Here is a 13,783-nt window from a genome sequence, read left to right as displayed (position 1 = left end):
GTTCGTACTGCTTTGACATTGCTCATTTTGTCTTTGGAAATTTGTCATCATGGCAAATCAGGGAGGTGATGTTTTTACGTATGTATCCAAGGAGGACAGACTGGACGGAAACAACTATTCCCTTTGGTCATTCATGATGAAAAATGTATTAGTGGCCAAGAATTTATGGGATTATGTCAGTGGAGAGGAAACTCGACCGGGAGTTGTAGCTCCCGTTACTCCTCCTCCCCCAGGCGCACGTGGACAACGGGGACCTCAGCCCACTCCACCTCAGCCACTTCCTCCAAGAACTGCAGCTCAAAAAGCTTGGGATACCCGTGATGCACAGGCCTTGTCGCTGATTGCTCTGGCAGTTCAGTGGTCCATCATACCTCATATCCGTTCAGCATCTTCTTCACAAGATGCATGGTTGACTTTGGAGCATATGTTTGCAGGAAAGAATGAGACTCGGATCTCTTTTTTGAAGAAAGAGTTGGAAACTCTGAAGATGCATGAAGGTGATTCTATGCAGGATCACTTAAACAAGATTCAGGACTTGAGGGAGCAGCTCATGAATGTAGATGAGTATTTTTCGGATACACTGTTGAAATCCACCACCTTGAATTCCTTACCTCCTTCGTACTTGTCTTTTCATACTGCATTGAACCTCACCATGAGGATTGCTGAGCACCCACTCACTTTTATTCAGCTGGTTAGCTTGCTTCTAGAGGAGGAGCAAGCACGGAAAAATAGTGGTGTGGATGCTATAGTCTCTGAGCAGGCTTTTGTGGCAAGACAGAAAGGCAAGAACAGCAAGGTTAAAAATGCTCCACAGAGTTCTGGCACTTCTGGCACATCGCAGAATCAGTCACAAGGGGGGACGCAAGCAAAGAAAGGAAAATGTCATTATTGTAAGAAGCCCGGCCACTATATCACTGAGTGCAAAAAGCGCATTGCCAAAGAGAAGGAGTCAGGAATGTCTGTTTCTACTACTCCTTTCACTGCTAGTGAGTCCGCGTCCTTTGTTGTGGACAGGGACTATTGTTTTTACACTTGCAGTTATGACATCTCTTGGGCCGATAGAGCACTTAGCTCTACAGAGGATGCTGACACTTGGTTCTTTGACAGTGGTGCTTCTAGACATATCACATCTCGCAGAGATTTGTTTGCTTCAGTTAGTGCACCTCCCGTTGGGAAATTGGTACAGTGTGCCAATAATGCATCATACCCTGTTCGTGGTATTGGCGAGATTCAGCTCACAGCCATTGATGGCTCTATTCTCCGCCTGCAGGATGCTTTGTTTGTGCTTGGAATAAAGAAGAATTTGCTTTCTATTTCTTCTTTGGCACGTTGTGGTATGCAGGTCACTTTTGATGATGACCGTTGCATGGTTCGAGAAAAAGAATGCATGACATTGGTCTTGACAGGATCTTTGTGTCATGGTTTATATGAGTTGGATACTCTTTCAGTAGATCAGTCAGCATACTTGACATCCACTCTTACTCCTACTATGATACAGGCGGAGTTATGGCATGCTCGTTTAGGGCATGTAAACTTGGGCAGCTTGATGCTTTTACAGCGTATTCAGATGCTGGATGGCTTACCTCTCTTGGAGAGACCTCCTGAGCACTTATGCGAGGGATGCATTTTGGGGAAAATGCATCGGTTCTCATTTCCTCGTGATGTTGCTTTCAGAGCAACAACCAGATTGCAGTTGGTGCATTCAGATATTTGTGGGCCTATACAGACCATGTCATTGGGTGGTTGTTATTATTTTGTGACATTCATTGATGACTTTACACATTTTTGCTGGGTCTATTGTTTGAAGAAGAAGTCAGAAGTGTATGATACATTTTTGGCTTTCAGTGCACTTGTTGAAAACCAATCTGGATGCCACATTAAGACTCTCCGTTCGGACCGAGGGGGGGAATACATGTCCTCTATGCTGAATTCTTTTTTGTAGCAGAAGGGCATAGTACATCAGTATACTACAGCTTATACTCCACAGCAGAATGGGGTAGCAGAGAGGAAAAATCGGTCACTCATGGAGATGGCCAGATGTATGCTGAAGGCAAAGAGCTTGCCTCATAGTTTTTGGATGGAAGCAGTCATGTGTGCTTGCCATATTTTGAACAGATGCCCTACCAAAGCCTTGAAGACCATCACACCATTTGAGGCTTGGAACAGCCGTAAACCTTCTGTTGGTCACTTTCGTACCTTTGGGTGTCTTGCCTATGCCCATATTCCACAGGTACTTAGAAGAAAATTGGACAACAAGGCTATTACGTGCATTTTTATGGGATATAGCAATGAGAGCAAAGGGTACAGACTCTATGATCCCGTTACTAAGAAGGTTTTTGTCAGCATGGATGTTGTTTTTTATGAAAAATCAGAATTATCCTTGGCTGGTTTGGACACATATCAGGCTGCCCGTGATGTTTTTGAAGGGCTGCTGCCCATTACTTTTGGTGATTCAACTGGAGGTTCACAAAATGAACCTAATGTTCAGCCAGCTGCTCCTATGGAAAGTGCAGAAATTCAGCCATTGGCTGATCAGAATATTCAGCATCATGCTGAAACAGAAATTCAGCAAGAGCTTGCACACAGCCAGGATGCTAGACAGCTACCTAGATGGTATTTGCAGACTATGCAAGATAGTCCTTTGGATGCACCCATGGCTGGTCGTACTAGAAGGCAAACTCATTTGCATGATTCAGCACATACCATGGAGTTTATTATGGCAGCAAGTACTTTTGATAATGAAGAGCCTGAATGTTATGAGGATGCACAACACAATGTGCATTGGATGGCAGCCATGCAAGCTGAATTAGATTCTATTACTAAGAATCAAACTTGGGATTTGGTGTCCTTGCCATTTGGGAAGAAAGCCATTGGAACAAAATGGGTCTACAAATTGAAAAGAAAAGCAGATGGATCCATTGATAAATACAAGGCATGGCTGGTAGCTAAAGGCTACGCACAGAAAAAGGGCATTGATTATGAGGAGACATTTGCTCCTACTTCCCGTATGACGACCATCAGGTCTATGATTTCTTTGGCTGCACATTATGGTTGGACAATACATCAGCTAGATATCAAGACTGCATTTTTACATGGGGAACTTCAGGAGGAAGTTTATGTACAGCAGCCCATTGGTTTTGCAGTTGAAGGCTCAGAACATTTGGTATGCAAGCTCAAAAAGGCACTATATGGTTTAAAACAAGCTCCTAGAGCTTGGTATGAAAAGATAGATGCTTTCTTGCTTGGTCAGGGGTTTCTAAACAGCTCATCTGAGTCTACCCTTTACGTATGTAAAGAAGGGGGATCTATGCTGATTTTATGTCTTTATGTTGATGACCTTTTGCTCACTGGAACACATGCTGATCAGATTTCAGCATTCAAACAAAATTTGCAACAAACTTTTGACATGTCTGACTTGGGAGTTTTGCATTACTACTTGGGCATCCAGTTCATACATAATGCTCGAGGTATTGGGTTATCACAGTCAAGGTATATTGGGCAGCTTCTTGAGAAATTTGGCTTACAGGATTGCAAGCCAATTAGTACTCCCATGGAACATGGACTGAAACTGTCATTACATGATGACAGTGATTTGTTTGATATACATACATATACTCCTGCAGTTGGATGTCTTATCTATCTATGCAATACTAAGCCGGACATACAGTTTGCAGTTTCAGCTTTGAGCAGGTATATGCATCAGCCACGTATGTCACATTGGCAAGCTGTCAAGTGTGTTTTTCGCTACTTGCAGGGTACTCGTTCTCTTGGGTTGCTTTATGCCAAAGGGGGACCACTGCAGTTACATGCTTACAGTGATTATGATTGGGCTGGTGATTATGATACACGTCACTCTACTAGTGGCAATTGTTTCTTTCTTGGCACTTCTTGCATTTCTTGGCTTAGCAAGAAACAATCCACTGTTGCCACATCGTCATGTGAAGCTGAATACAAGGCAGCTTTCACTACCACAGTTGAATGCGTATGGCTTAGACGCTTGCTAGCTGATTTGGATGTATCTGTTACTGAGCCTACTCCATTGTTCACTGACAGTCAGAGTGCCATTGCAGTGGCACGGAACCCAGTGTTTCATGCTCGCACGAAACACATTGAGATTCACTATCACTTTGTCAGAGAGAGGCTACATGCAGGTGATATCAGCCTTGTCTATTGTCCTACCACCAGTAATGTGACAGACATCTTCACCAAAGCTCTTCCTCGTGACAAATTTGAAGCATTTCGCGATGCTTTAAATTTGATATCCTTTGGTGGCGGATGATCCTTGTACTCTTGATCACTCTTCACTCCAGGGGGGTTTGTTGGGTATTTGACTCACGCCTTACTTACGCCTACGCTCATACGGGAGTGTCGGTGATCAGTAGGACACTGGGGCACTTTTTACTCTCGGTAGGAGAGGTTTTTTCCCCCAGACTTATGGTCTTATTGTCGTATGTACTTATGTGCTTATGTTACACACATTTGGGCATTTAGTGTGTGTCGGGTGTGAACACCACCCTACAACCCTAAGGTTTAAGGGTTGTACTTTGTACTTTCACATCACACTCATTCAGTCTATTATCTTGGGTGTCGTGCTTCAACTCTGTCTCTCACTCTCACACTGTCTACTGAATCTCTACTGTACCTTGATCCTCTGTTCTCACACCAACAACAATAGAAGCATCAGAGACTGTGATCTTCAGGAGAAAGTGCATCCGCAGCGATTACCAGCTTCCCAAGGTCAAGAATATGCAATCTCCATCACCAAAATGGTCTCCAATGGCTGGGAAATGGCCCCAAAAGTTGGTAGCAACAATCCAACCCCTCTTCCCAACAGCTCCAAAATGAAATAACGAGATTTTCCTCTCCCTTCAGCCCTATTTAGCCTTTCCCCCACTTGCATGGGAAAGCTTTGGCAAGTGGCAGCTTTTTTAATCCATTTTCAGCAATTTCCAGTCATTTAATAATTTTCAGAATTAATTAATTCTGAAAATTAATTCAGCCCTTAATCCATGCCCAGAAAATTGGCCTTGCCTATCCAAAACTTAATTGGCTAGGCCATTTGCAACCCAAAGTGGTCCCATGCATTAATTGACCCTTGGACATGCATTAATCCATTAATTAATGCCTAGGCCCTAGTATCACCACTGACACTTAATGGCCAATAATGGTTCTAGGTGCAAATTGACACCATAGTTCGCCTAAGAACCTAACGAGTATAACTTGTTACAACTTTTTGCCTTTAACACCCATCTTTTTCACAGGGTCCTTGGGCCTTCAACTATAAAAAAAGTAGCTTGCACCTCACATGTGCATATTTTAATTGCACATTTGATTAATCCCTTAATCAAATGTCAATTAAATATAAGCAAAGCATCAAATTTTCACGTCCTCGCGACACCTACAGTTTCAAATGGGATCACTAATTATTGTACACTCCACACACCTTGGCGAAAAGCCTTTGCATTCATCATTCTCCCTTGGATGGGGTGGTCAATATCAAGCTGCCATCGCACCCATTGATACCCAAGATCTACACATTTTGTCTACGTCAAGGCCTTGGATGTTTCAGCCATGACTTGATGCCTATGTCTTCACATTCTTGAGCTAGCAGCTTCTCTCTCTGAGGTTAAGTTTTGGGCATGATTAACACCCCCTGCCTACTATTCTTCCTTACAGATGTCCTTTCAAGTGGAATACTTGGATTACAAGGTGGAGAATGTCTCTTTCACTCCTACGGTGAGCTAGAAAGAGGGTGTTCAGATATCAAAGGCATTAACCTCATTATATTCCATTGATTCCTATTTTGGTTTCCATTTACAGCTCCAAAAAGGCTTTATTTGTATCATCTATTAGTGTCTAGATACCACCTCAGAGAATCAGGGTGCCACCCTAGACAGTTAAATGACTCATATCCCTATAAATAGGCATGGGAATTCATCCATCTTTACTCTACACTTACTCTCTCATTCATTCTTCAGCATTCCTTCATCACATCTTCAACCTCAGCCCTCCACCACTACTATCTGCGCCTCTACCTTGGCAAATATCTCAATTCGTGGTGCTGTCCAGCTGATCATGATGCCTTACCAATGGCAATTTCATTTTGGCAATCTTCTTCACATCCCCGTCAACTGCACACACTCCACATTACTGCGTTTTGAGTCCACACAACCTAGCAGCTTGTTCTTCATCATCTCCATTGCTGCATTTGCTGGTTTCACTCCTCCCTGGACTAGTAAATCAGATCATCTTCATCATTATTGTGTGTTTCTAGTTCCTGTTGCCATTCCAACACCCGCACGACAATTCCCCACGATTACCCACTTTATGGAGACTACATTTGCAGCATTTTCAAGCCATTTGACCTTCTACAGTAGGTTACACCTTTATCAGCCCTACATTGGATACCTACGTTTTTGTGTTTTCTTCACTCTTGAAGGGCTGCCCAACAGTTGCCTTGATAGCAGCCATCATACTCAAGAGATTTCAACATATCCTACATCTCGAACAGCTCCTAAGGGCTACATTTCAATCCCTTCATTGCGATCTTCCATCTTCCAACTTTTACTCTAACATTTCATTGCCCAAAGGACTACATTTCGCTCCCTCCATAAAGCAGCCCTTTTTCCTGTCATCGACCCCTCTACCCAAAGGATTGCGTTTCACTCCCTTCATAGTGTAGATTCCTTCCTGGTGTTGCCGCCTAATCATACAGTGCAGTCAACTCCAAGCTCCACCATTGTATAAGATGATTCAATGTTAATCATCTTTCATTCTTCTTCTTTGTTTTGAGTTTTCTTTCGTCATACCCTCTATGTTTCTCCCCACAAACGCTACATGGTATGAGAGCATACCATTCCATCTCTCAACAATTCTATCTGGAACTAGTTGTGAGGACCTCTTTTGACAACAGCCTATCAAAAAAAGATACTAGTCAATCAAGATTGCCAAAAAAGATAAACCAAAGACCTCGATGATGTTGCTAAGAGCATCAACAACTACAAGGTTGTGCCTCATAGTAGCATATCTCACAATTGAACTCTGAGATGAGTTCCATCAATCCCAACTTACAACCACGAAGGTTGGACTAAGTTGTAGAGAATGATACAAGAAATGGCGGTCCATCCATATAATGGATGCCACATGACAGCAAAATTTAAAACGTGGATGACCATCAACGACTTCTTTTCTAGTGTGGTAATTCATGTTAGCAAGATTCTTGACTCATGTGTGAGTCTGTGCATGCCAGTTGGGTTGGGCACACTAGCCATTATTTAGGGACTATTTTAGTGATTTTTATGTGGCATTTGTGGCATTTTATGCCAGTTGACCAGCATTAAATGCTGACCGACCAGCTGCCATTTTAGGCCTATCATATACCTATTTATTATGTGGCTCCTCCTCCTCCCATTCAGTCATCATCATTCTTCACATGGTCTTCCTGTTGAGAGGATCCAGTGCTAGTGCCCATGCAGCCAGTGACTCACTGTTGCATGTGTCAATCTTGTGTTTGGTATATGGATTCCATTTCTTGAGCACATCTTTGAGTTCTCTTCTTTTGCAATGTTCTCCTGTTTTCCTTCTCTTTTGTCTTGTGTTCAACAGTTTATTTCAGCACTCGTCTATACTTCCATTGCTACACCAATTCTGACATGGTATCAAATTTCAAGATCTAGGTTCTTGCTGCGATTTTTCTATTGATTACAAGTCTTTCATCCCACCATTGATCAAGCTTGCATTTTTATTTAGGCATTATTTTAGAGATTTTTGTGTGGCCTTTGTGGCATTTTATGCCAGTCGGTCAGCATTAAATGTTGGCTGACCAGCTGCCATTTTAGGCCTACTTTTTGCCTATTTATTTTGTGGCTTCTCCTTCCATTCAATCATCATTTTTCACATGGTCTTCCTATTGGAAAGAGGAGCCGGTGCCAATGCCCACACAACCAATGACTCACTATTGTGTGTCTATTCTCGTGTTTAGTATATAGATTCCCTTTCTTGAGCACATCTTTGAGTTCTCTTTCTTTTGCAATGTTTTTTTGTTTTCTCTCTTTTGTCTTGTGTTCAGCACTTTATTTGAACACTTGTCTATGCTTCCATTGCTACACCACTTTTGACAATTCTGCCATCTTGAGTGAAGATGGCATTACTAAGAGAAGTCACTCAAAGCATTGTACAATATAACACACATAAGGAAAGAAATAATACTAACGAGCAAAGGCATTGTCAAGTAAAACCTTAATGATTTGACCAAGTATGTGGGCCAAACAAGGAATTACCATCATGACAATTCCAATGTTTACATGTGTTAATAAAACAATTCTTCGGAATAAAAAGAAATCGGGTACATGGAAGTTTGATCTTCAAAGGCCATAACGCAAATAAAGAACAAAATCAACTTAACGAGTCTTGTGCAATCGAGATGTAGGCAATCAATTTCTCCAAGTAGTAAGTGTAGGAACAGTTGTGCCATCATGCTCTCCTCATGCCAGCCTCTTCCTTCCTGGAACCATGGTTGACTAACTTTCAACTGCTGCAAGGCTGATTGCCAAATGATGCTTGAAAAGAAAGGTCTTTGATCAACTCGGCCCTTGTAGGCATTCATAGATGTCTATTGAGAAACCCTTCACCCGCAGTTTGTGTTTTTGCGTTTCTGCGTTTTGCGTTTAGGGTTTGCAGCCCCAAAAAGGGGCGCCATCCTAAACTGGCTGTGCCTATTTATAGGCCACTCTCTCATTCATTCCTCATGGCTGATTCATTCAGTCTGTCACCTCTTCTCTCCATCCTCTCCACTACCCTCACACCCCTTCAGGAGGACATTGTGGTTCGTGGTTCGTGGCTGTCCTCATCATCTTCCTTGTGCTACAGCACCCTTGTTCCCTTGTATCACATTCACTCCATGATTCAGATCTTCATCATTCCATTCATCAGAGTTTCTTCTATCTTCTCTTCTCTTCTTCATGTTTGCCGAGTTCACTCCGTGTCCCTCCCTGCAAACCCTACTGTCTCGCTAGTACGTCATCTTTTGACATGGTATCACACCTGGTTCTGCTCAAACAGTGGCAAAGATCCTCCACTCCAATGACGACAAAGACCGGAGGCAGGTTCGGCATCCACTTCTCTTTTTCTTCCACTGCATCAAAATCTCATTTTTGCAGGTTTCAAGTGTTTTCAGCTTACTGCCCACACCCCTTTCGCGGAGGACATCGCAGTCTCAGCTGTCCCTTGCTGTTATCTACAGTCTGGCGCCTGTTTTCAACCTTCCACCCGCAGTTTGCAGCTGTTTATAGCCGAACGACTGTTGCTAATCACTCTCCATTTAGAAAACAATCTCGTTTTTGCAGATTTCAAGTATTTCAGCTTACTGCCCACATCCCAAACGCGGAGGACATCGTGGTCCAAGCTAGCCATTGCTATCTACAACAGTCTGGCGCCTGTTTCTAGCCTATCACACACTGTTCAGAGCTAATTTCAGCATATTGACTGCTACTGCTGTTTTTTCCTGCGTTTTTAGTCTTTCTGTCTCCTGCAGGTTGTCTTTCCTGCATTTTTAGTCTTTCTCTCACCTGTTGCCTACGTTTTTAGTATTTCTCTCTCCTACAAGCTATCCTACCTACGTTTTGTCTTTCTTTCACCTGCTACCTGCATTTTTAGTCTTTCTCTCTCCTGTAGGCTGTCATGCCTGCGTTTTTAGTCTTTCTCTCTCCTCACCTGCGTTTTTCTACTGGTTGCAACCTCTTACTGCTGGTCGCATCCTCCTCCCATTGACAGCTCACTTCCAGCCCTTCCACTACCCTCCCACCCCTTGAGACCGACATTGCGGTTCATACTTCGCACTACCCTCACACCCCTTGAGGTGGACATTGCGATTCGTGGTTCATAGTGGCTGACCTCTTCCTTCTTCAGCAAGGCACAATGGTATAAATTCTTTACCAACAGATGACCAAACTACTGGGTGCTCCTACTGTGGCATCACCGGACACATCACCGATGCTTGCCAACTTCGACCTTTGCTCCCCACCCCCCGGAGTATACACATCTTTCACCAGGCACTCCTTGTGCCACCTCTCCTTTCTGGGCCACCGAGATCGTTTTGCATCGGCTATCAGAGTACTATGCTCAAGGCAATAAGACGCATTCGATGCACACTAAGTCCTTTCAAGCACATGGAGGATCGATTGGCGCTACGACCTCCTAGAGATCGTCGCAATGCCAACGGCAGTCTTCTTCCACTTATTTTCAGGTACAATGGCTTCCACGACCTACAGAACTGCGGTCCGCTCCATAGAGAGACAGTGATTGTTTGATACTGTCTCCTCATCAATCCGCTCCTTCGAGAGACAGTGGCTGCTCGACTCCTTCCTCTTCTTCGGCTACCCAGTCTGCTCCACTGAGAGACAGCGATTGTTGCCCACCTCTTGCTCATTCTGAGCCCCACCCTTCCCCACCCTCGACTACTCAGGTTCGAGAGGCTACCTCTGGGAGCTCTTCAGAAACCCAAATACCTTCTTCGGCACAACCGGCGGCATTTCCTTCGTCATCAAACATCTCGGAGTCCGTGATCCATGAGTTTTTGGATTCCCTATCTACTTCAGAGGGGAATGTTATTTCTTTGCTCTCAGAGGGGGCATCTACTTTTTCTTCGACTTCAACAAGAGCCCGTCCATCTCCCACCTCAGAGGGGGAACCTACTCCACATCTACTGTTCTTTACTGCAACACCCTTCACCCGCAGTTTGCGTTTTTTGCGTTTCTGCGTTTTGCGTTTAGGGTTTGCAGCCCCAAAAAGGGGCGCCATGCTAGATCGACTGTACCTATTTATAGGCCACTCTCTCATTCATTCCTCACGGCTGATTCATTCAGTCTGTCACCTCTTCTCTCCAGCCTTTCCACTACCCTCACACCCCTTCAGGAGGACATTGTGGTTCGTGGTTCATGGCTATCCTCATCATCTTTCTTGTGCTACGGCACCCTTGTTCCCTTGTATCACATTCACTCCAAGATTCAGATCTTCATCATTCCATTCATCAGAGTTTCTTCTATCTTCTCTTCTCTTCTCCATATTTGCCAAGTTCACTCCGTGTTCCTCCCCGCAAACCCTACTGTCTCGCTAGTACGTCATCTTTTGACAATGTCCTCCAATATATCATGGGTTTTCACAATACCTTATGATATATTGGTGACGACCCAAGATACAAGTAGCTATAGTTCTAGATCCTTGAACCCTCACCTATATGTGCCAAGGTCACTTTTGCTCATGCCCATTTTACATATTTTATTATTATGCTTACTTATTTCTTAACTTAAAGCTGCTATACCTTTCCCTTCATTGTGATTCATAATACATAAAAATCAAACACATCAGCCACTTTGATGGTCATGTATCAGTGCTAATTAAGCATCCATATGACCACACATACAAATTGCTAATAAACAAGAAGGCCACTATGGTAGAATGGGGAAACGCATCCCCATTGAGTACACAAGAAATGGTGCTACAGCAGATGGTGCTTTCATCATCATGATCAAAAAATAATCTTTGGGACCCGTGTGTGTGTGTTGGTTGGGGGGGGGGGGGGGGGGGGGGGGGAGAGTTGGGAGTGTTCATGTGAAGAACCTCCATGCGTGCTACAGTACTTCTCAGATGGAGAAGCTTTGTGTGAAGCCATGATAGCTTAGCTAATAAGTGTTGGACAGGACTGCCTTTCCCAAACCAAATGTGCTTGGGTTCAGCAATGCAGAAGGGAGTCCTTATTGAGGAATGGACAATCAAGGCACACTAAGACACATACAAAGATCTCTCACTGACTTCTTTCAGACCAGAGCCACCTGGACTAGCACTCTTACTAGCTCTCAGACAGCAGACCTACCTGCTCATTCTAGACCTCAGATATGAAACCCAACTCTCAAAGTTGAGAGGAGCAACGATAGACAGAGCAATTGAGCTATTCTCAGCCAAATGCCCTGTACCACAAGGACTTTGCACACATGCAAGACCTTGACAAAGGAAGATCAGGGCCACCGTTGCAGATTACTGTACAGCATAGAACTTTCCCATTGTCTTGGGCCCACTACTTTCACCTCCATGCCATAGTGCCACATGACATGTATTTCGGATGATAATGTATGCATTGGAGATTTGTGATATTATTTCAACTTATAGACACCCAGGAGGACTACTTGTGCATCTCCATTCCAGAGATCCCATTTATCAAGTTCTTCTTAATGCTTTTGTTACAGTGACTGACATTTAATGGTTGCCCGACTTACTGTAGCAGCAGCTCTACAGGAATATCTTTGTTTATAGAATCCGTTCAAGCATATTTGATCAGAAAAAATGTCCTAATATTACAGTGTAGCATACATTCCTTTTCTGAAACATTGCACTGTATGTGACACTCTAGAAAGCTACCTGGTTGCAAAGCCAATCAACAAGACCCAGCATCACATCATCAAGTGCAATGTGAGCTTGTTTGCTTGATGCAGCTTTCTTAGTTTCATCTTCACCTTTTGGCCTTGCACTACAAGAATCCAAAAAAATGACAACTCAAACAAATCTAAACATGAAAATCGAATAAAGAACATGTCACATGGATAAGCAGAGAACCTTATTATAGCTGTGAGTATCTTGCAGCTTCTTTCCTGGATAAACCAATTTTTTTTTGACAACAGCCTGCAGCCAGCAGTTTGCAACCATATCCGGAAACAACCAAATCAAGCTCCTCAATGTACTTTGTATACAGGAAATATAAAACAATTATACATGTACATACAGTTGAAAAAAACCAGAATGACAAGAAAAATACAAGTCCTCATAAAAGAAACGAAAAGCTTAAGGCCTCACAAAACCAGAAAACTGATATATAATCTATAGCTGCTGTTCTCCAAAAGAACAGACTTGGGAATTTCTTTACTGTAAGTTGAACTCTGATGCCTACCTCAAAAATGGACTGTAGATATCTTCATTTGCAAAGGATTCATTATGGAACAATCTCGCTCTCTTTGGATTTGCTGGTTCAAAAAGCAAGTTTCAATCAAATTAGTCCAAAATAGACATTTAAAACTGTTGTCTTATAACTTTCTATCCTAAAAAGACACCGGTCAAGATTAATACAACACCACAAGATGTACATTGGAATTTACTTTTATTCCCAACTAGCAACTCAGCCAGGACTTATCTGTAATGCTGACATTTAAAATACCAACTTGCAATACTAAATAGCTCTTTTGAGTAGGTCAGGAATTTTGGTACATTGAGGTATCTAAGCCTCTCTTTGACTGTATCAGGGGATGAGCCAATATCCAACACTCGGTGGATTCTGTAGGGTTGTGGTTCAGTGTTGCTTAACATAGATGCATCCTCATGTTAGAATGAATCTGGAGGCAAGGCATGGGCTGAAAAGAAAAAAGCACTGATAACAAAGGCATTGAAGAAAATATGAATAAAAGCTAAAAGACATTACTGGTGTTAACATGTTGTGCACTGGCAGTGAGTACCACTGGCAGTGAGGGTACTCACAATACACGATTGCAGATGTGGGTGGCTGCAAGAATCAGCAGAAGTGGCTGATAAACATCAATATCTGAAAAGTGAACACAAACTAGGCGGCCCAAAATAGCATGGCCATAGAGACCAAAAAGAGGATATTGTCCAATACAAGAGCTTAGAGGACAGAGCTCCACTAACTCAATGATGGGGCTCACTAGCAAGAGATCACCATATTGCTCGCACAGATTCTGAATGTGCCAAAAACCCTGAGTATAATTGATGAAGAATCCAAGAC

General features: G+C 43.0%; 1 protein-coding gene across 1 annotated transcript in view; it reads right to left on the bottom strand.

Moving 5' to 3' along the window:
* LOC148032803 (vacuolar ATP synthase subunit H family protein) overlaps positions 1-13,783 on the bottom strand; it is a 56,775-nt gene that overhangs the window by 7,453 nt on the left and 35,539 nt on the right. Inside the window, exons 4-6 of the mRNA XM_087683474.1 lie at positions 12,938-13,010; positions 12,607-12,672; positions 12,412-12,520 (exon numbers count right to left, since the gene is read on the bottom strand). Of these exons, the coding sequence (XP_087539600.1) occupies positions 12,412-12,520; positions 12,607-12,672; positions 12,938-13,010 (248 nt within the window). The remainder of the gene's footprint in view (positions 1-12,411; positions 12,521-12,606; positions 12,673-12,937; positions 13,011-13,783) is intronic.

Source organism: Lygodium microphyllum, chromosome 8 (assembly GCF_053477565.2).
Source record: "Lygodium microphyllum isolate KBCC chromosome 8, Lygodium_microphyllum_v1.1.10, whole genome shotgun sequence".
Lineage (NCBI taxonomy): Eukaryota > Viridiplantae > Streptophyta > Polypodiopsida > Schizaeales > Lygodiaceae > Lygodium > Lygodium microphyllum.
This window is presented reverse-complemented; position numbering and strand designations above follow the sequence as displayed.